Source organism: Dreissena polymorpha, chromosome 16, assembly GCF_020536995.1.
Source record: "Dreissena polymorpha isolate Duluth1 chromosome 16, UMN_Dpol_1.0, whole genome shotgun sequence".
In the NCBI taxonomy this organism is placed as follows: Eukaryota; Metazoa; Mollusca; class Bivalvia; order Myida; family Dreissenidae; genus Dreissena; species Dreissena polymorpha.
This window is the reverse complement of record NC_068370.1, coordinates 18,264,457-18,288,156: the sequence shown is the minus strand read 5'-3', so window position 1 is coordinate 18,288,156 and position 23,700 is coordinate 18,264,457. Positions and strand designations below refer to the sequence as shown.

General features: G+C 36.3%; 1 protein-coding gene across 1 annotated transcript in view; it reads right to left on the bottom strand.

The window, feature by feature from the left end:
• The window catches only part of LOC127861693 (KICSTOR complex protein SZT2-like), a 167,356-nt gene that overhangs the window by 46,802 nt on the left and 96,854 nt on the right, over positions 1-23,700 (bottom strand). The window contains 11 exon segments of the mRNA XM_052400377.1: positions 2,471-2,641; positions 3,053-3,134; positions 6,753-6,917; positions 8,743-8,867; positions 10,346-10,593; positions 11,079-11,181; positions 12,103-12,279; positions 15,031-15,154; positions 16,686-16,785; positions 20,252-20,390; positions 21,997-22,214. Of these exon segments, the coding sequence (XP_052256337.1) occupies positions 2,471-2,641; positions 3,053-3,134; positions 6,753-6,917; positions 8,743-8,867; positions 10,346-10,593; positions 11,079-11,181; positions 12,103-12,279; positions 15,031-15,154; positions 16,686-16,785; positions 20,252-20,390; positions 21,997-22,214 (1,652 nt within the window).

Here is a 23,700-nt window from a genome sequence, read left to right as displayed (position 1 = left end):
TATAAGCCAATCCGGTCCAAATTGACTTAAATCGAGTATTGCGCTTAACTTTGTAAAAAAAACACTTAACCCTCCATACAGGCAAGGATGGCCTATTCGTCAACCAATAGTAGTTTCCTCCACATAATAATGTGTAATGTATGTCATTTTGAAAGGATTATACATAAATGGCTTAGTTTGTACCAGTAAAATAGGGGCTCTTTATTGGTGTCATGGAATTTTCATCCAATGCATTATTTTTTTTACTCATTGAGCAACGATGTCAATGAAAAACCTCCTATAGAAGTATTAACAAATTAACAAAGAAACAAGATGTGTTTGTGAAACACTATGTCCCCCCCATATATTTGACCTTTGACCTTGAAGGATGACCTTGACCTTTCACCACTCAAAATGTGCAGTTGCATGAGATACACATGCATGCCATATATCAAGTTGCTATCTTCAATATTGCAAAACTTATGGCCAATGTTAAAGTTTGACGCAAACAAACCAACAAACCAACAAATAGACAGGGCTAAAACAATATGTCCCCCAGTATAGACTAGGGGACATAAAAAGTCTAACATACTGCCAAAATAGTATAACTAAAAATACAACAATATTGTTTTTCAATGCAACTTTACTAATTACTGGTCTGACACTTTCTAATTTTATTTCATTTCATTACTTGTCAAATTAATGATATATTTCAAACTTCAAACACTTAAAGATGCTTAACAGATGGTTCTCAAAATGATTCTTCCACTACTCTGTTACAGTTAGAAGTACAGTTATTCTTGTAAGCATAAAATATTAGAAACACAACATAATCTTTTTATGAACAGATAGAAGTTTGTATTTAATACTGGCTTCAAAATGTTCTGGACTTAAAACATAAATAAGTTTTTGTTATGCTTTCTGAAACATTTCTCACTTTTAAAGTACATGTCATGTTATACATACATGTACATACATTTTACTACACAAATATGAACTAAAACGGGACAACATTTTAACACTTACCAAAAAATCAAATTACCACCGTTCTTACACGCACAATACCATATACATGTACATTGTAAATATTAATTTACAAAGTCATGGAACTCATGATAACATACGGAACTCATGATAACATGTGATGAGACTAGACAGTGACATTCCAGCTTGCAAACAGAACACCTGGCTTACCTGAGGGCATAATGAGCACTGAAAATCAAACACATTCTTTGATGCATTAATAGTTGGACTCTACAAACTTTGGCCTAGTGTAATGCGAGTCTTGATCATCAATATAATTATAACTGCAAAACAAAAAAACAATCATACCCTGCCTGGTTTTTATGATTTGAACTGTTTCTTGAACTATTTTTTAAAATATGAAATAAAAAAACAACAAAAGATGGCCATGATAGTACAAAGCCCTCACCTGTGTACAAGCCATGATAGAGACCAGCCCTGACAGCTAAATTACACTGCTTATAAAACTGTCCCATACTAGACAGATGTTGTACTATTGTTGCTGAAAATTGACAAGATGATGGTCTGACCAAAATTGGATTTCAACCGAGAACTGATGGTCACAGCAAACTGTAGTACATAATGCTATAATGATAAGAAATAGCAAGAGGGCCTCAAAGATATCATTAGAAGAAATTTTCTAACCAAGTTTCATGAAGAGTGAACTATAAATGGCCCCCTGGTGGCCATGTTTTTCAACAGACTAAAATCATTTTAAGAGTGTTAACAAGTTTTGACTACAGCCAAATAAGGAAAAATGACTACAGCCATATAATGAAAAATGACCCGCTCCCTGATGGCCATGTTTTTCAACCAACCGGAACCATTTTCAAACTCGTCCAAGATATCATTGGGTCAAATCTTCTGACCAAGTTTCATGAAGATCAGACAATAAATGTGGCCTCTAGAGTGTTAACAAGGTTTAACTATAGACATGTATAGCCTCGACGCACGACACATGATGGACAACAGACATAAGGCAATCACAAAAGCTCACCATGAGCACATAATGCTCAGGTGAGCTAAAAAGAAATAAAAAGCATATAAAACATGTGAACCTTTAAACCAAGATTGAGTTTCATCAACCTAGCTTTAGTATTTTTTGTGGTGTTGCAGAATGCAGTTTTTAATTTTTACATATTTTTGTCGAACAACTAAAATAACACACGTATTCCCTATATGACCCTTCATCTACATACTAAGTTACATCAACTTATCTTGAATACTTATTGAGTTATTGCTCAATCATTATTTTAGCTTTTTAATATTTTTGTTACCATAGCAACCACAATTTTTGTTTGATAAAAAACTTTAAGTATATAATGTTTTAAGCTATTGAAGGATACAGATTTAGACAGACTGGTAAGACAGATCGACACGCCGGGGGTGAACCAAATAATAAGATAAAAAGTTAAAATACGCAATTAATACTTATACATGTAACTATGTATACACATGGATTTCATACCTGGTCGTTTGCTATGTGGATTGACCTCATATGACTGCACCTGCACAAAGGCTTCAAGGTCACTCTGACTTTCGAGGTCAAGGTAGGACATGCAGGAAGGTCGTGAACTTTGTAATAGTTTCACCTGGTTACCATGCCCATCCACCAGGCTAATGCTTAGCACAGCGATGCCTTCAACAGTAAAGATATTGCTACGTTTATAGCAAGTAATGGAAAACAGCCAATTATATGAAATTACATTTTATTAAGACTAGAAATGAGTCAATATGACATAATTGTCTTCACTTATTCGGACAGGTTATATGAAATATAATTTTTGGACAGAAAAACTCACATATGCAAGGATCTAAGAATAGAGAACACACTAATAGGTCTTTATTCTTATAATTATGACTGAATATCAATTGCTACACATGATAAGTTTTTATTATACACTACTTATTTCATTTTCGAATATTGCTTTCTTTACATTCACAGTGTTTTCTCATTGTAAAATAAATGTTCAAATTCATGTAGTTTCACCATGAACATTTAAATCTGATGTAAACTCTGCATGGATTACATGAATGACCTTGACATTACCTGTCTTTCTGGCCGTGAGGAGGGGTATATACAGAAATGCCTGGTCAGCAGGAATAGAGCACAGGTCGCCATCAATCATGTCCTATAGAATTATATTAAATGTGTTAATGACGTCGCTGCTATACATTAAGTCACAACAAAAATCACTCTGCACAGAAATCACATTACTCCATCATATATGTTCTACAATAACACATTTAGCAAAAGCATGGTTTAACACATATTCATCACAAAGGTAATGTTATAGGATTATATTGACACATAGGATATAAATCCATCATAAAATTTGATAAAACCTTCAACCCATATATTTCATCAAGTGAAATATTGTTCATGACCTTTGTATGTTTATGGAATAAATAGTTAAAACAATTTAAGGTATGTTCTTGTATTAGTATAATGACCTCAGTACATATTACCAAAGCATTTAATGCACTTTTCTACCCTCAGATTTGTATTTTAGTGTCACAAATACAACACATCCATCCAACTATATATAATTATGCCATGGTATGACCACATATAATCCTACCATGGTATGACCACATATAATTCTACCATGGTATGACCACATATAATCCTAAAATGGTACAATCACATATAACCCTACAATGGTATGACTACATATAATCCTGCCATGGTATGACCACATATAATTCTACCATGGTATGACCACATATAATCCTACCATGGTACAATCACATATAACCCTACAATGGTATGACCACATATAATCCTACCATGGCACGATCACATATAATCCTACCATGACATGACCACATATAATCCTACCATGGTGTGACCACATATAATCCTACCATGGCATGACAACATATAATCCTACAATGGTATGACCACATATAATCCTACCATGGCATGACCACATATTATCATAACCATGGTATGACCACATATAATCCTACCATGGTATGGCCACATATAATCAAACCATGGTATGACCACATATAATCTTACCATGGTATGACCAAATATAATCCTTCCATTACATGACCACATATAATCCTACCATGGTATGACCACATATATGTATATATATTATATATATATATGTATTGCGGGCAGGAGTCAGTCATTTCGAGGTGCAATCTCTGCGCGGTTGCTGTCAAAGTGCCATAGCATGTGCACATGACAAATCAATACATCTTTATCTCTGATAAGGAGTCAACAATAACAATAAGCTAGTGAGTGTTGTTATAAGGAGGCAATAAAAGGTTTTGTGATTGTCAATCATGGACAAACAGACATTGAATTTAAACTTTTATAACTAAGTTTTGGCATTAATACAAATTGATTTTGTTCATGTAAAACTCAAGTTCAATTTCCAAAGGAAAAGCTTACACCACATGTTATAGGCGAGTCCTGAAACCCGAGACACTTTTGTTGTTGTTTGAATGAAAATGCTGTTAGTGTATTGTTTGCCCACAAATAAATTTTTATAAGCTGTTGGTGTCGGTGTTTTTGAAAGAAATCAATACTATTTTGCCAAACTTTGGGTTTATAACAGTGATGCGCTATAAATACTTTTTAAGACATGACGACAATGACACATGATGACAATTATCTAAAAATATCCTTCACTGAACATAATACAAACAGTCTGATTTACTGAATGAATGAGATGCATGAGTAAACAATAATATTATCTTTGATAAACTCATATGATTAATACAAGGTATATTCAAAAGAAATAATTTGTGTCATTATACTAAATAATTGGCAATGAGCTTTTATTTACTATTACACTGTGTGCAAACATCTGGATGACCAATGACCAACCATCTAAAAAGTGGTCCCCTGAGAAAAACAATCACCTGCCTACAACTGTCACTTAAGACATTTCCCTTGACTGACCACTGTGCACAGGTTGGACTGTACTTACCATAAAATGCACTTCCACTGCCTGTGACTTGTATTTTGGCTTGTGTAGGTAATAAACTAATTATAAACTTACCATAAAATGCACTTCATCCGATGCTGACTTGTATTTTGGCGTGTGTAGGTAATAAACTAATTATAAACTTACCATAAAATGCACATCATCCTAGGCATACTTGTATTTTGGCGTGTGTAGGTAATAAACTAATTATAAACTTACCATAAAATTCACTCCATCCTATGCTGACTTGTATTTTGGTGTGTGTAGGTAATAGTCTAAGTATAAACTTACCATAAAATGCACTTCATCCGACGCTGACTTGTATTTTGGCGTGTGTAGGTAATAAACTAATTATAAACTTACCATAAAATGCACTCCATCCTATGCTGACTTGTATTTTGGTGTGTGTAGGTAATAGTCTAAGTATAAACTTACCATAAAATGCACATCATCCTAGGCTTACTTGTATTTTGGCTTGTGTAGGTAATAAACTAATAATAAACTTACCATAAAATGCACTCCATCCTATGCTGACTTGTATTTTGGTGTGTGTAGGTAATAGTCTAAGTATAAACTTACCATAAAATGCACTTCATCCGACGCTGACTTGTATTTTGGTGTGTGTAGGTAATAGTCTAAGTATAAACTTACCATAAAATGCACTCCATCCTATGCTGACTTGTATTTTGGTGTGTGTAGGTAATAGTCTAAGTATAAACTTACCATAAAATGCACTTCATCCGACGCTGACTTGTATTTTGGCGTGTGTAGGTAATAAACTAATTATAAACTTACAATAAAATGCACTCCATCCTATGCTGACTTGTATTTTGGTGTGTGTAGGTAATAGTCTAAGTATAAACTTACCATAAAATGCACATCATCCTAGGCTTACTTGTATTTTGGCTTGTGTAGGTAATAAACTAATTATAAACTTACCATCAAATGCACTCCATCCTATGCTGACTTGTATTTTGGTGTGTGTAGGTAATAGTCTAAGTATAAACTTACCATAAAATGCACTTCATCCGACGCTGACTTGTATTTTGGCGTGTGTAGGTAATAAACTAATTATAAACTTACCATAAAATGCACTCCATCCTATGCTGACTTGTATTTTGGTGTGTGTAGGTAATAGTCTAAGTATAAACTTACCATAAAATGCACTTCATCCGACGCTGACTTGTATTTTGGTGTGTGTAGGTAATAGTCTAAGTATCAACTTACCATAAAATGCACTCCATCCTATGCTGACTTGTATTTTGGTGTATGTAGGTAATAGTCTAAGTATAAACTTAGCACAAAATGCACTTCATCCGACGCTGACTTGTATTTTGGTGTGTGTAGGTAATAGTCTAAGTATAAACTTACCATAAAATGCACTTCATCCGACGCTGACTTGTATTTTGGTGTGTGTAGGTAATAGTCTAAGTATAAACTTACCATAAAATGCACTTCATCCGACGCTGACTTGTATTTTGGCGTGTGTAGGTAATAAACTAATTATAAACTTACCATAAAATGCACTTCATCCGACGCTGACTTGTATTTTGGCGTGTGTAGGTAATAAACTAATTATAAACTTACCATAAAATGCACTTCATCCGACGCTGACTTGTATTTTGGCGTGTGTAGGTAATAAACTAATTATAAACTTACCATAAAATGCACTTCATCCGACGCTGACTTGTATTTTGGCGTGTGTAGGTAATAAACTAATTATAAACTTACCATAAAATGCACTCCATCCTATGCTGACTTGTATTTTGGTGTGTGTAGGTAATAGTCTAAGTATAAACTTACCATAAAATGCACTTCATCTGAGGCTGACTTGTATTTTGGCGTGTGTAGAAACTGCAGGAGGTTCTGCCTCAGGTAGAACATGACAGCTGCCAGCTGGGGACTGGCCTTGTTGGACACCATGAGGTGCAGCTTGCAGGCAGGCTCTGAGAGAGGCTTCTGGATGAACTGGCAAACAGAGAGGGCTACAAAATACTATATATGAACCTCGCTCTGGGATACAGGGTTCATGCATATGCACAGGCTAATCTGGGATGACACTTTACGCTTTTATGATATTTTGCATTTTAAGCAAAACTCCAGTTTAGGCGGAAATTGTCCTCCCTGCAATATGCACAAGCTAATCAGATTGACACTTTACACACATGCATTAAACCCAGTTTTCTCAGAACAGCACTCATATATATATGTTATATACATGTTAGCATAATCATTTTGGAAACTGAATGAGGGATTTTATAGATTTGTGCAGCTTCTCCATCAGAGTTTGACTCGATCCTGAAATAACATTCATACACAATCCAACCTGCGTTTAAATAGCGACCACCTGTCCATAACGACCACATCGCTTTCCCCCCAAAACAATTTCACTATATATTTTACCTGCCAATAACGCCCGCATGCAAACAACGACCAGCGACCGCAATTTTACATTCCCAAAAGTAGATTTTGATAGCAAACAACAACCACTTCAACGACCAGCGACCGTCATTTTACATTCCCAAAAGTCAATTTACTAACAAAATGGTTTTAATTGTCATAATACAACGTTTTAAAACAAATAATTTGGATTTGACAAAAACCATGCATTAACTTTTTAATACAATTATAAGATATTTTTGCAGCTTTTTCTATTAAACATTGTCATCGGTTTGCAAAATAAAAAATATTGTATTCCTTGAAAGAGGCTATAAACAACAACCACTTCATCATAACAATCAATGATTTCACAACTTTCAATAAAACAATGGCCACCATGATGCTGTGATAGTCACGTGATAAACATCTTACCAGTGCACTCATCGTTCGCTATGGAGATATTGGCAAGTGACAGTTTACTTTAATAACTCGATAGCATTTTTTTGTTTATTGAACACACATTGCTAATTGGTAGCTGCCTGCTTCTTTTATGCATTTTACGGTTTGTCGAAAATGTAAGAAGTTGCCTTTTTATTTTAGTGACTCGCGATTTATGTCCTAATTGCTGAAAATATCAAAGAACAGTTTGGGGCTTACATCAACTTATTAAGGAAATTTACAGTTTCCTTACAATTACGCTGCCAATTACACACATTCATTTTGATATTCATTCCTTTCTTAAATTTCTCCGTGATAAGACGTGCATAGATTAAAGATAAGTAAATTGTCATATAAAGTTAACCATTATGGTATCTAAGTGTAAATTCTTGACGTTGGATGAACGCGTTAAGGTGATTAGTATGTTAGACAAATGACACAGTTGTAGGAGAGTGGCTAGTGATCTTATTCTTTTATGTTTGGAAATTGAAATAGTACATGTAAATATAAAAACAAAACTGTTTTATTTCATTATACATGCATTAGTTTTCACACATTTTTACAAAAGAGCACATACGTAGATAAGGTACCTGTTAAAAGCCTACTAGCATATTTTGCAAAGTTTCAATTGACCCTGCCAATAAAGACCACCTGTGAACAAAGACCACAACGCCCACCTCCCTTGAGTGGTCTTTATTGGCAGGCTGGACTGTAAGCATTTTTGCCATATTGGCTATATCATTTCTGACGTTTAAGATGTGAGCAGCAAATCTCAGACATTAAAAAAGCAAATTATATTCATTATCTTTCTACCTCATTTCCAACATAATAAGATGATCGGTTCATGAACCAAATGGAAATAACATGACAGACATTTGCTATTTAATTGATATAATGACATGCTGCATAAAATGTTCAATAACATACAAGTGAGGCAATGTGATACTTAGCCATCCCCAATAAGTATACCACATACCTGCACATCGTATCTGTCGAGTTGACACTGGGGATTCCTCCTCAACATTTCTAGAACTTTCTCCAAGGCTGCATCATCCAGCCTGTTCTGCAACATCTGCACCAGATGTTCCTTGATCTGGGTACCTTGGTAACACATTTAAAAGTACATATGAGTTTCATGTGGAAATAAGATGGCCCTAAGGTACTTTCCCCCAGGTTTTGCAACAGACTTCCCCAACACCTTGCAACCATGTTCTTTTACAAAACACAATCCTTTTTTAACTCAGCCCAAATATATAACTATTTATATGATGTTCTGATGAAGTTACATAATGAATGAGAAAAAACTGTGACTTCTAGAGTGTTCATATGTCTAATTCTATAGCCACATAACAAAACTTACATTCCTCATAGTAGCCATGTTTCCCAAAGGACAGAAATCATATCCCATTTGCCATAGAACTTGACCTAGTTTTTGACCCCACATGACCCGGTTTTGAACTTGCCCAGATAACAATGGGACTAATGTTCTGACAAATTTCATTTAGATTGGGCAATAAATTAGGCTTCTAGAGAGTCTCCAAGCTTTTCTACAATTTCCCATAGTGTCCTTTTTTGACATCATGTCACTACTTTTGATCTTGGCCAAAGAATAACTGGAAAAACAAATTGACAAACTTTTATGAAGATACATGAAGTAAATGTGGCCTCAATATTGTTCACAAGCTTTTTATTTAATTTGACCAATTGAGCAAATGTTGACCCATTTAACCATGTTTTGAACTTGGTCCAAACATCTTTAAGAAAATTGCTCATGAAGATAGGGCACTTTCCTGTAATTTGACCAAGGGACCTAGTTTTTGACCCCACATGACCCTCTCATTGGAACAAATGTTAAAAACTATGTTCCATAAAAATGGGCTATGAATGTGGCCACTAAATTGTTCACAAGCTTTTTCTTTAGTTTGACCTTGTGACCCCACTTTACCCAGCTTCAAACTCAGCTGACATATACTTGGAACAAACGGTCTGACCAAGTCCCACAAATAGGACCTCTAAAACCTCCACAAGGAAAATATTTATGAAGCAAGATGAACAAGATAAGATGAACGACTGACAAAAGGCAATCACAAAAGCTCACAATTAGCTCAATGAGCTCAGTTGAGCTAACCACTGGATTAGTAACATGCCTGTTGTATTATCCAAATTCAGATTATGGGTTCATCATAGGCATATCATGGACAGCATGTTCCTCCTTAAGTGGATCAATGATTACAACAGGCATTTAACCAGAAAATAACACAGCTCAATATAAAATCCTAGATCTACCTCTGACTGCATATTCTGATTATGGTATATACTTTATAAACATGCATTAAAGCTACTTTTGTAATGTTGGTTGCTCTACCTTGACAATTTTGAATGAAAATTATTTAAACACAGATTGAAAACTCACAGATAATTATACCATACAAACTTAACATGTTAATGCTACAATGTTCATACGAATCCGAAAAATAAAAATGTCTACACATGTAATAAGCTTTCTAGCCTTTCTATGCCTTGCCCCATAACCTTCAGTACATTTAACATTTATTCTCCAGCATTCTCTTTATTCTTACCGACTTCATCAATTCCATGCACAGACAACTCAACACAGTCTGAAATCGCGCCCTTGCCAAAACATGGCAATAACGAGGGCATGCTGGAATATGACGTGAGCGATATGTTGTCGCCATCTCTGTCCTTGACCCCTGCTGTCTCAGACTGAGGCCCCGGCCCAACTGACGCGGCTCTCACGCCTGCCTGTGTGGTAGTTGCCTCCTCACTCGCCACTGACAGTCTTACATCACTGGGTAGCTCTTTCAGCCTGGAAAATCATCTTAATTATTGCAAATATTTAATGTTTATTTAATACAGATGCAGTTTTCTCTTACAGAATAAGTGAAATTGAGACAATATTCTACAACCACTTTAACAAATTACAACAACACTTTTCACATCAATTGTCTTTCAGAAGATAATATAAAGTCAGTTGTAAGTTTAAACAGCCACCATTTAATTTATCATTTATGATTTTTTTTTTGTGGCAAAAACATTCTTTTACAGAGACCCTCAAAGTGTGTTTGCGAAAAAAAAATTCCTAACTTATAAATTAATGGTCAATTTTAGACCCTATGAATGAACACTATTAACACTATGCACACACACTTAAAAGCATATGTTTATAGATGTTGTTTGGATCAGCAGATTAATAGTAAAATGCACTTTTAAATTGAATCTTTGAATGTTGCTTGATTACTGAATTTAATAAACAATAATCAATATTTCTTGGAAATAAACCCCATAGCAAACCTGAGATAGAAGACATTTCCTGTATCAGTCTCCTTCATGACAAACATGTTATTCCTGTTGTTGACTGAGAACGGTTTAAGAACTGACCGCAGTGTCTTCACACCTGGCAATGGCACACAATATCAACATAAGTATGAGGATTCATACAAATATATACCCAAATAAATAAATAAATAAAATCAGTGCCATAATGAAATTAGGATCCCTATCAAACCCATAGTATGAATTAGAGTGTATTTAATGAGCTACATACAATGCACAGACAAAACTTTTGAAGCTTTTGAAGAAACTTTTGTTTTGAAGTTATTAACTTTAATTTGGAACATTTTTATTTCAGGAACCTTGGAATTGTTCAACATACTGGATATCCATTTACTTATTTGTCCCTTTAGGAAATATAAGAAGGCCATGATGGTCCTAAAGTGCTCACCTGAGTTCACAAAAAACCAATTGTCTAATACCTCACCTGGTGATCTTTTTTTTACCCAAATTGACACAGATTCAAACATGGCCTCATATTGTGCAGATGAAACATTCTGACCATGTTTCATCAAGACTGTGTCATAAATTTAACCTCTAGAGTGGTAACAAGTCTTTCAGGATGTGGACGCAACTTATCAAGATTGAACTTGGCTAAGATATTGTCAGGATTTACATTCTTACTAAGCTGGTAACAATCTTTTAAAATTGTACCAGGTGACCATGTTTTTAACCCTTTTTAAACTAAGAAGAGAATTTCTTCAAATATTAACAAGTCTGAATTATGACTGGGACACATTTGTGACCATATCTTTTACAGATTGGACAATAAATGTGGCCTCTATAGTGTTAAAAATGTTAATATTCACAAAGCATTTCAAAGGCAATCACAAAAGTGTTGAGCTAAGGTGAGCTAAAACGTGTAACACACAAGATATTAACAGTGCAACAAAACCTTTTGAATTTCTTATCCACCCTGGAAGGCCACACCTTACCAACCTATAGACATGTACATATTCCCCCTTAAAAGCCAGGCTGTACACACCTATGGACATTAGTGAGCCAGTCCTGGTTCCCCTCTTGAGGCCAGGATGAATGCAGAACAAAGTCTTCCAGACGCACTCGCAGTCGAAGTGGCCGGGATCCAGCTCCATTGCAACGGCAAGGTACTTCCTGTCACCTGGGTCATCTTCCTCATCCTCATCATCTTCATTCTCTGAATCTAGAAGAGCATACAGAGAAAGGTAAGCAACAATATTGAACAAGACTATTGCCAAGCAATAAAAGTCCCCTACCGGCTCCACCATTGTCAGAAATTTCACCATTGTCAGAATTTTTTTTGTTTCCATAGCAACCACAATTTTTGACGTAGGAACAAAATGAAATGACGTGCATAATGTCCATATTGCCATCTATCCATGTTCCAAGTTTCATGAAAAAAAAAGAACTTTTAAAGTTATCGCAGGATCCAGAAAAAAACACCATTTTCAGCACTATTTCTAGTCTATTTGTTGCCATAGCAACCACAATTTTTGACGTAGGAACAAAATGAAATTACGTGCATAATGTCCACATTGCCATCTATCCATATTCCAAGTTTCATGAAAAAATATTAAGAACTTTTAAAGTTATCGCAGGATCCAGAAAAGTGTGACAGACGGACGGACTGATGGACGGAGACAAAACCATACGTCCGGTGAAACCGGTAGGGGACTTATTACTTCATTCAAAACATATACCATATGGCCAACAAAAAAGAGTTCATAGATTCATATAATGTACTTAAGCAATTATTTCCCCATCTTTCTTCATGGCAAATAAAACAAAAGTAAAAAAACTTTCTTCATGCCAGATATCATATGGCCAAAAACTTACATCATCCAACTAAACATTCAGAACCATTAGTATGGTATAAAAGAGGGGTTCTGCTATTTCTAATACTGTCTTCAATGCAATACATACTGCAAGTGGAAACAAGAGGCCCATGAGGGCCTGAATCGCTCTACTGCTATAAACAGAGTCACTGAGACCTTGACCTTTGACCTAGTTACCTGAAAATCAATAGGGGTCATCAGCCAGTCATGATCAATGTACCTATGAAGTTTCATGATCCTAGGCCTAAGCATTCTTGAGTTAACATCTGGAAACCATTTTACTATTTCGAGTGACTGTGACCTTGACCTTTGACCCAGTGACCTGAAAATCAATAGGTATCGAGTCCTCTTTAATATAAAGACACTGAAAAGTTTGAAAAGAATTGTATGAAAACTGTGGACTTTATCGGATAAACAAGAAAAAGTAACCATTTTACTATTTTGAGTCACTGTGACCTTGACCTTTGACCTAGTGACCTGAAAATCAATAGGGGTCATCAGCCAGTCATGATCAATATACCTATGAAGTTTCATGATCATAGGCCTAAGCATTCTTGAGTTAACATCTGGAAACCATTTTACTATTTCGAGTCACTGTGACCTTGACCTTTGACCCAGTGACCTGAAAATTAATAGGGTTCGAGTTCTCATTAATATAAAGACACTGAACAAGTTTGAAAAGAATCGGATGAAAACTGTGGACTTTATCGGATAAACAAGAAAAGTCTAACGCACACACAGACAGACAGACAGACAGACAGAAACCATGCCATCCCATAAGCTCTTCTGCCTTTGGCAGTAGAGCTAAAAATAACCCAGATATCACAAAGACTGCCCTGTGACAGTGCTGATGGCGTGTTTAAGGCACAACTGTTACATAGAGCCCATGAAGAGTTAAAGGCAAAACTGTGACATAGTGCTCATGAGGAGTTCAAGACAAAACTGTGACATAGTGCTCATGGTGTGTTAAAGGTACAACTGAGACAAAGTGCCCATGGTGAGTTCAAGGCAAAACTGTGACATAGTGCCAATGGTGTTTTTATGACAATACTGTAACATACTGCTAGTAGTGTGTTTTAAAACAACTGTTTCATACTGTTGTTGGTGTATTCAAGATACAACTGTGACACGTTGCTGATGGTGTGTCTAAGGCACAACTGTGACATAGTGCCCATAGTGTGTTTTAGGGACAACTTTGACATGGTGCTAATGGTTTGTTTAAAGGACAACTGGGACAAAGCGTCCATGTTGTGTTTTACAACTCTGACATTTTGCTCATGTTGTGTTTCAGGCACAACTGTGACATAGCACCTGTGATGCCCTAAAGGCACAACTGTATCTTTTTAGTGCAAATGTGGTGTTACATATTCTGATGGTGTATTAAAAGCATAACTGTGACATACTACTGATGGTAAGTTTATGTCAAAACTGCGGCATACTGCTCATGGTGTGTTTACAAAACCAGTGAGACGAAGTTCTTATGGTGTGTTTAAAGCGCAACTATGACATATTGCTCATGATTTGTTTAAGGCACAACTGCCACATTCTACTGATGGTGTGTTTAGGGCATAACTGTGACATACTGCCCGTTGTGTTTTTAAGACACCATTGAGAAATAGTGCCCATGGTGTATTTAAGCCACAACTTTGACATAGTGCTCTGGGTGTGTTAAAGGCACAACTGTGACATAGAGTCCATGGTGTATTTAAGGCACAATTTTGACAAAGTGCTTATGGTGTGTTAAAAAACAAGTGTAACATAATGCTGATGGTGTATTTGAAGCACAACTGTTACATAGTGCTCATGGTGTGTATTAGACACAACTGTGACATAAAGCCTATGGTGTGTTTAAGAAACAGCTGCAACATAGTGACCATGGTGTTTTAAAGACACAACTGTGACATATAGCCCATGGTGTGTTTAAGGAACAGCTGTGACATAGTGCCCATGGTGTTTTTAAGGTACAACTGTGACATATAGCCCATGGTGTGTTTAAGGAACAGCTGTGACATAGTGCCCATGGTGCTTTTAAGGTACAACTGTGACATATAGCCCATGGTGTGTTTAAGACATAACTGAGACAGAGAGCTGTGACATACTGCTGGTGGTGTGGTTTCTCTTGTAGCGCTGACCCTCGACCTTCCATGACACATCCACGTCTGCTGCATCAACAAGAAGATTGTGGCACATGCGTGTGTCATTTAGGCTATTAAGAAGCAGTTGCTGAAACAATGGTTAAAATTATGCACACTTCTTTACAAAATATACCCTAGAATTTTGTGCCAACGAAGTAACATTTTGCATGTGATAAAAATCAAACACACAAAGTATGCAGAAAAGATATGAAAGGTGACTTTTGATATCATGTGGAATAGGAAATAATATGAATTACTCTGTTGAAAACACAAGTTACCAGCTACTGTACCATGATATTTTCAAATTTGACTGTGGCTAAAATCAGGTTATCAGACTCTTCCCTTATATTACAGATAGTGGGAAGAACTAACGTGTTCTCAGATGCTTGAAGAACGAGACGTAAAAATACCAGCGTCTCCAATGAAATTGTGCAATAGTGGCATAATACAATTTAAAAAATCATATTAATTGATAAATGTAATTTTTATTCTTGTTTATTAAATTGATAAAATAAATATTATAAATAGACTACTAGTGATGTATAGTTTAGATACTAGTTATTTATATATAACCATGGCTTTAGTTTACATAGTTAACCCTAACACATTTATATATCTGGTTTACCCTTCTAAATTTATATACCTGGTTATCTGTGTGACTTTATACCTGGTTAAAACTTCTTTATGAATATTCCTTGTTAACACTTCTACATTAATATACCAAATCAAATTTCTACATTATATAAATATATATTGTTAAACCTTTGACATTAACATACATGGTTAACTCTTCAACAAGAATAGACCTAGTGAAGCCTTCTTCATCAATATACCCGGTTAATTGTTCTAATGTAATATACCTGGTTTATCCTTCTATATGTCATATACCTGGTTAACCCTTCTACGCTAATATACCTGATTAACTATTCTACATTAATCTATCTGGTTAATCATTCTACATGAATCTACCTGGTTAACACTTCTACAGCAATATACCTGGTAACCAACACTTTTACATAAATATACCTGGTAACCCTTCTTTATTAATATACCTGTTTAACCCTATTACATGATAATACTTAGCTAACTCTTCTACATTACTTTACTGGGTTAACCCTTTTACATTATCATACCTGGTTAACCCTTCTTCATTAACATACCTGGTTAACCCTTCTACATTAACATACCTGGTTAACCCTTTTACATTAACATACCTGGTTATCCTGCCTACATTAACATACCTGGTTTAACCTTCTACATTAACATATCTGGTTAACCCTTCTACATTAACATACCTGGTTAACCCTTCTACATTAACATACCTGGTTAACCCTTCTACATAAACATACCTGGTTAACCCTTCTACATTAACATACCTGGTTAACCCTTCTACATTAACATACCTGGTTAACCCTTCTACATTAACATACCTGGTTAACCCTTCTACATAAACATACCTGGTTAACCCTTCTACATTAACATACCTGGTTAACCCTTCTACATTAACATACCTGGTTAACCCTTCTACATTAACATACCTGGTTTACCCTTCTACATTAACATACCTGGTTAACCCTTCTACATTAACATACCTGGTTAACCCTTCTACATTAACATACCTGGTTAACCCTTCTACATATTTTCCCCACATTAGTCTTCACGGTGGCTAGCAGCTCTCTAAATTCCAAGGTTTCCTCATTTGTTTCTTTACCTGTCTCTCTTAAATAAAAGAAACATTGTTGTGAAATCAGGATAACTAACTTCAAACAGAACTAGTAACTTGTCATTGGCTTTTGAAAATATGTTGATAAATTCCTTTTAAAAATCTTTAAATTGAATGCAAACAGACATTTCAGACCTATAGTTTACTGATTTGATGAATTGTTTCAATAATATGACAAGACTTTTATCTTTCATCAACCTTGGCACAGAGATTTGACAGGTCTAAAGCAAATCTCTAATAAAATCCCAGCCAACAGAACAAAACATGTGGTGATATTAAAGAAATGTTCTTCTTGAACAGTTATGCTTTAATGTTAATACTTTCTATTTCTGATTGATTGCTGATGATGTATTCTCAAAATGTATCAAACGCCCCATAGTTTTGGAATTCCAATAATTGACATTAAATAACCAGAGGTCAAAGATTGCCCACAGGTGCTCACCTGAGTCTATGTTAGAGTTATTGCTGAAGGCTACTCCTGCTGAGCTAGTTATTGACCTATTCACCCAGGTTCAAACATGGCATTGATGTTGTGATTATAAGCTTTCTGATAAAGTATCATCATGATTTAATTGTAAATATGGCATCTAGGTAACAAGATTTGTTTTTTAACATGGACCTTTTGAGGCAGTCATCTGACACACCTAAATCAGATTAAATCCTTGCATAGATATACCGTTATTACTCTAAGTATTCAGACACTTAAAAATAATTTAAAACAAGATATGTGTTTGTCAGAAACACTATGTCCCCTTCTGCGCCGCTTTGAAGCTATATATTTGACCTTTTCGACCTTGAAGGATGACCTTGACCTTTTACCACTCAAAATGTGCAGCTCCATTAGATACACATGCATGCCAAATATCAAGTTGCTATCTTCAATATAGCAAAAAGTATGGCAAAATGTTAAAGTTGGAGCAAACAAACAAACACACAAACCAACCAATCAACAGACAGGGCAAAAACAATATGTCCCCCACTATAGTGGTGGGGGACATAAAAATTGTGTGTCCGAAAATTTGGATACAAAAAATATTCAAAAATTACAGGTGTCAGAAAATTTGAGACCAAAATTACGATGACTGTAAATTATAATTATATTGAAATCAATGCAATAAATCAATGTTCAATAATTTTCTTGTGATTAACTCTTCTTTTTCTGCTTGAAAAAATAAATACAACTTCACAGTTTTGCTAACTCTTGCCTGAAATGATATAGAACAAAAACGTAAAAACAGAAAATATTTTGCTTCCTTAACAGGACGACATTGTTTCAAATGCTGTTGGGTGAATCCATTACTTTCTAAAGGTATACAAGGTTATTTACCCAATTACCCGAATGTAATGGTCCATTACCCTCATGCATGAATCTGCAAGGTTGTATGACCTTAATCCTGTTGTAAAAATTCATGATCTTAGTGTCACAAGATAAGCGAAAACAGGACCAAAGTCTGTTGAAAAGCGGGGTAAAATTTACTGTCCGAAAATTAAGAGACATTAATTATGGAAAAAAACGTATGTCCAAAAATTTTGAGTCACAAAAATAATTATTTTGGCTAAAAAAAATAGGGTGTCAGAAAACTTAGAGTGTCCGAAAACTTAAAGTAATTACGGTATTCAAGATAACCATTCTGACAAAGTTGTATTAAAATTAAGTTATAAAGTTGGCATCTTTAGTGGTAACATTTTTTTTCTAAGATTTTACCTAGTGACCTAGGTTTTTATGCACCTGTCAGAGATTCAAACTCGGGTTAGATATTGTCCGCATAGACATTATAACCAGGTCTCATTAAGATTGGATGAAAAATGTAACCTTTAAAAAGGTCACCAGCATAAAGTTGAAGATGCAAAATGTACAATGATGGAAATCAGACACTAGCCGAACACAATAGCTCACCATGAGCATTTCATGCTCCCCAATAGCTCACTGTGAGCACTTCATATTACTGTAAGCTACAAACCAGTGACAAACAATTATCCTGCTAGATCTGGAAATATTTCAGTTCCCACGGTAGTGGTTTCCCATAACTATTAATGGCAGTAACCTCTGCACTGAGTATGATTGCTAGTACATCCATTTTAATGTCTCACCTGTGTTGGAAGTGTTTGCATGTCTCACCTGTGTTGGAAGTGTTTACATGTCTCAACTGTGTTTGAAGTGTGCGCATGCCTCACTTGTGTTAGAAGTGTTTGCATGTCTCTCCTGTGGTGCAAGTGTTTGCATTTCTCACCTGTGTTGGAAGTGTTTGCATTTCTCACCTGTGTTGAAAGGGTTTGCATTTCTCACCTGTGTTAGAAGGGTTTGCATGTCTCACCTGTGTTGGAAGTGTTTGCATTTCTCACCTCTGTTGGAAGTGTTTGCATTTCTCACCTGTGTTAGAAGTGTTTGCATGTCTCACCTGTGTTGGAAGTGTTTGCATTTCTCATCTGTGTTAGAAGTGTTTGCATTTCTCACCTGTGTTAGAAGTGTTTGCATTTCTCACCTGTGTTAGAAGTGTTTGCATGTCTCTCCTGTGTTGGAAGTGCTTGCACTTCTCACCTGTGTTAGAAGTGTTTGCATGTCTCACCTGTGTTGGAAGTGTTTGCATGTCTCACCTGTGTTGGAAGTGTTTGCATGCCTCACCTGTATTGGAAGTGTTTGCATGCCTCACCTGTGTTGGAAGTGTAAGGCATGCCTCACCTGTGTTGGCAGTGTTTGCATGTCTCACCTGTGTTGGAAGTGTTTGCATGTCTCACCTGTGGTGCAAGTGTTTGCGTGTCTCATCTGTGGTCCATGTGTGCATGTCTCACCTGTGTTGGAAGTGTTTGCATTTCCTACCTGTGTTGGAAGTGTTTTCAATTCTCACCTGTGTAGAAATCGTTTGCATGTCTCACCTGTGTTGGAAGTGTTTGCATGCCTCACCTGTGTTGGAAGTGTTTGCATGCCTCACCTGTGTTGAAAGTGTTTGCATGCCTCACCTGTGTTGGAAGTGTTTGCATGCCTCACCTGTGTTGGAAGTGTTTGCATGCCTCACCTGTCTTGGAAGTGTTTGCGTGTCTCACCTGTGTTGCAAGTGTTTGCATGCCTCACCTGTGTTGAAAGTGTTTGCATGTCTCATCTGTGTTGGAAGTGTTTGCATGTCTAATCTGTGTTGGAAGTGTTTGCATGCCTCACCTGTGTTGGAAGTGTTTTCATGCCTCACCTGTGTTGGAAGTGTTTGCATGCCTCACCTGTGTTGGAAGTGTTTGCATGTCTCATCTGTGTTGGAAGTGTTTGCATGCCTCACCTGTGTTGGAAGTGTTTGCATGTCTCACCTGTGGTGTAAGTGTTTGCATGTCTCACCTGTGGTGCAAGTGTTTGCATGTCTCATCTGTGTTGGAAGTGTTTGCATGCCTCACCTGTGTTGGAAGTGTTTGCATGCCTCACCTGTGGTGCAAGTGTTTGCATGTCTCACCTGTGGTGCAAGTGTTTGCATGCCTTACCTGTGTTGGAAGTGGATGTCTACACTGTCCTGGTTGATCTGCATGATGAGCCAGAAGTCAGGCATCAGGCGCTGGACTGACCTTGACCCACTGAAGGTGGTGGCACTGTCGTCCATCTCACTCATATCACCATCATAATCTGAGAGAAATCAATAAATAAGGTGTGCTTATACTGTTCTTACATCAGATATTAAAGTAGAATATTGTATGGTAAGCTAAAGGTCAAATATATGTGTAAGAAAAGTTACGAAGAATATTTAAGCGTAAGCTAAAGGTCCATTAAATTTGTTAGAGAAGTTATGAAGAATCTATTTTACTTGTTTACACTGCACAGCCTATAACTCATCAATATTGATATATAGGGACTCATCAGGTTATTATTATGCCCCCCTTTGAAGAAGAGGGGGTATATTGTTTTGCACATGTCGGTCGCTCCGTCGGTCGGTCGGTTGGTCCGTCCACCAGATGGTTTCCGGATGATAACTCAAGAACACTTAGGCCTAGGATCATGAAACTTCATAGGTATATTGATCATGATTGGCAGATGACCCCTATTGATTTTCAGGTCACTAGGTCAAAGGTCAAGGTCACAGTGACTCAAAATAGTAAAATGGTTTCCAGATGATAACTCAAGAATGCTTAGGCCTAGGATCATGAAATTTCATAGGTACATTGATCATGACTGGCAGATGACCCCTATTGATTTTCAGGTCACTAGGTCAAAGGTCAAGGTCACAGTGACTCGAAACAGTAAAAGGGTTGCCGGATGATAACTCAAGAATGCTTACGCCTAGGATCATGAAACTTCATAGGAATATTGATCATGACTGGCAGATGACCCCTATTGATTTTCAGGTCACTAGGTCAAAGGTCAAGGCCACAGTGACTCGAAACAGTAAAATGGTTTCCGTATGATAACTCAAGAATGCTTACACCTAGGATCATGAAACTTCATAGGTACATTTATCATGACTGGCAGATGACCCCTATTGATTTTCAGGTCACTAGGTCAAAGGTCAAGGTCACAGCGACTCGAAACAGTAAAATGGTTTCCGGATGATAACTCAAGAATGCTTGAGCCTAGGATCATGAAGCTTCATAGGAACATTGATAATGACTGGCAGATGACCCCTATTGATTTTCAGGTCACTAGGTCAAATGTCAAGGTCACAGTGACTCAAAATAGTAAAATGGTTTCCGGATGATAACTCAAGAATGCTCACTCCTAGGATCATGAAACTTCATAGGTACATTGATGATAACTGGCAGATGACCCCTATTAATTTTCAGGTCACTAGGTCAAAGGTCAAGGTCACAGTGTCTTGAAACAGTAAAATAGTTTCCGGATGATAACTCAAGAATTATTAGGCCTAGTTTAATTTGCTTTAAAGATGATATACATAAATATAATATAAAATGTCAACTCTAAGGATTTTTTCATCAGTCTTATTCTAAATACTCAAGCATAACAACAGGCAGTAGACTGACCCATGGTGTTTTTCTTTTTAAAGCTGCAGCCAAATTATATGATACATCCACTCAAAATAAAATCTTAAATTGTATGTTAAGTTTCACACAAAATGAAACTTAAGCCTAAAAATGCCATCCCCCTATCAGTTACTTCATGTGAAAAGAATCCTTAAATTAGTTTTCACGTGATACTTTTTCCCATTATCTAATGGTTAGGGAACCTTACAATGAGCATCATACAAACCTTCCCTGAGGGCAGGTAATTCAACCCTTACCATACTCAAACAGGCTTCCCCTGGAGGATATCCCTGAAGGGGTATGGGGCTGGGTAGACATCCGACTCCTGGGGGTCCCATGACCAGACAAAGGCGCTGAGCAGTGTCTCAGGCGCCCTATTGCAGAGGGGCCGTACATGAGGCCCTTTTCAGGGGAGCGCTCATGAGAAATGAGGCTCTTCTCTTCCTCGGTGACTGCACAGCAGATCTCCTTGGATCTGATGAGTGGATGTTATTGTGAAGAGTTAAACTCGAGTAGATAGTTTACATATGTACAAGAATAAGATTTAATAATAAATTGTAGTTCCAAAGGTTTAATTACTGTGAAACCATTATTATTCGTCCGACATTAATTTTCGCCTTTTTCGTCCTTCGACCGATGGACGAATTCAAGATCCTAACGAACAATCATGTCCCATATTTGAAACAAATAAGACTGAATTACCGTAGGCATGAGGCATTTAAATCCAGCGTAATCCACGCATATACACAGGGCTCAAAATTAACACTCGCACACTCGCGAAATGCAAGAAAAAAAGATTGCAAGGTAAGTTATAAGCCACTAGTATTTTGTGCAAATAAAAAAATAGTGAAAATAAAAAACGAGTTAACTTGCTTAATGCGTTCGACGGCGTGAACGCTAAACCATAGGTCAATTTTTTGAACGTCCGAATACCCATATGCGGAAGCGCGCACCTTGTTTGTTGACTGGTATACTTATAATACAGATACACAGATGGTATTGATACAAAGAACATGAAACAGTCGACTATTCACACTCAAGTTAAATCCGGTTTTGACACAAAGGGATGTTCATTATACAGTGTACTGACAACTGACATTTCCTGTAAAACGCGAATGCAGTAAGGCTGTATCGAATACGTCGACTTCGTTTAGGTATAATAGTGTTGATTAGCGCTAATTGTTAACAACTTTATTACCCATTGTGTGTATTGTGTTTTTCAGGGGTGTTGCAGATTATTCAGCCTACACGCGGCGAATCCGGATAAAAGACAATACTATTAAACGCAATTAAAATATGACGATGTGTGATCAACACCTGACTGAAATATATTCTGTGCTTTGTTACAAATTAATAAAGAATATTTTGATTTGTGTTTGGTTGTTTGGTTTTAACTGCATCTACTATTTTTGTACATATACATAAAAACCCGTACCTTTGTTGTTTTTTTTAACAAAAACATTTTTTTATAGATTTAATACTGTTGTTTATCAATAAATGCAGCGTAATTGGCAATTGGCTTCGTTGTTTAAAACACTCGTTAACGATTATTCAGTCCCACTTATCCGCTAATCATAACAAAGAACGTGTCAATGACATAAAATCATAAGGGACAGTTACTATCATCTAAAATAACAGACTTGTTAATTGGCATATGCCAAACACGGCCCACCTCCTGCAAGTGACTACCAAGTGTCACCTCTCTTTCCCCAGCACGATTTTTTCGCAACCGCGTATTACATGTATTACATGTATTACAAACAAATCGGACTTTTTTTTTCAAAACCAGAAATGGACGAATTCAAGAGCGGACGAAATAGTCATTTTTATGAAAAGGGCGAAATTTTGTGCCGACGAAAATAAATGGTTTCACAGTATTCATACCATAACAATGTATGTGTGCATAAAGAATATTGTTTATTTTTTTTTATTTTTTCATATAAGCATTTTGTTTATTTATT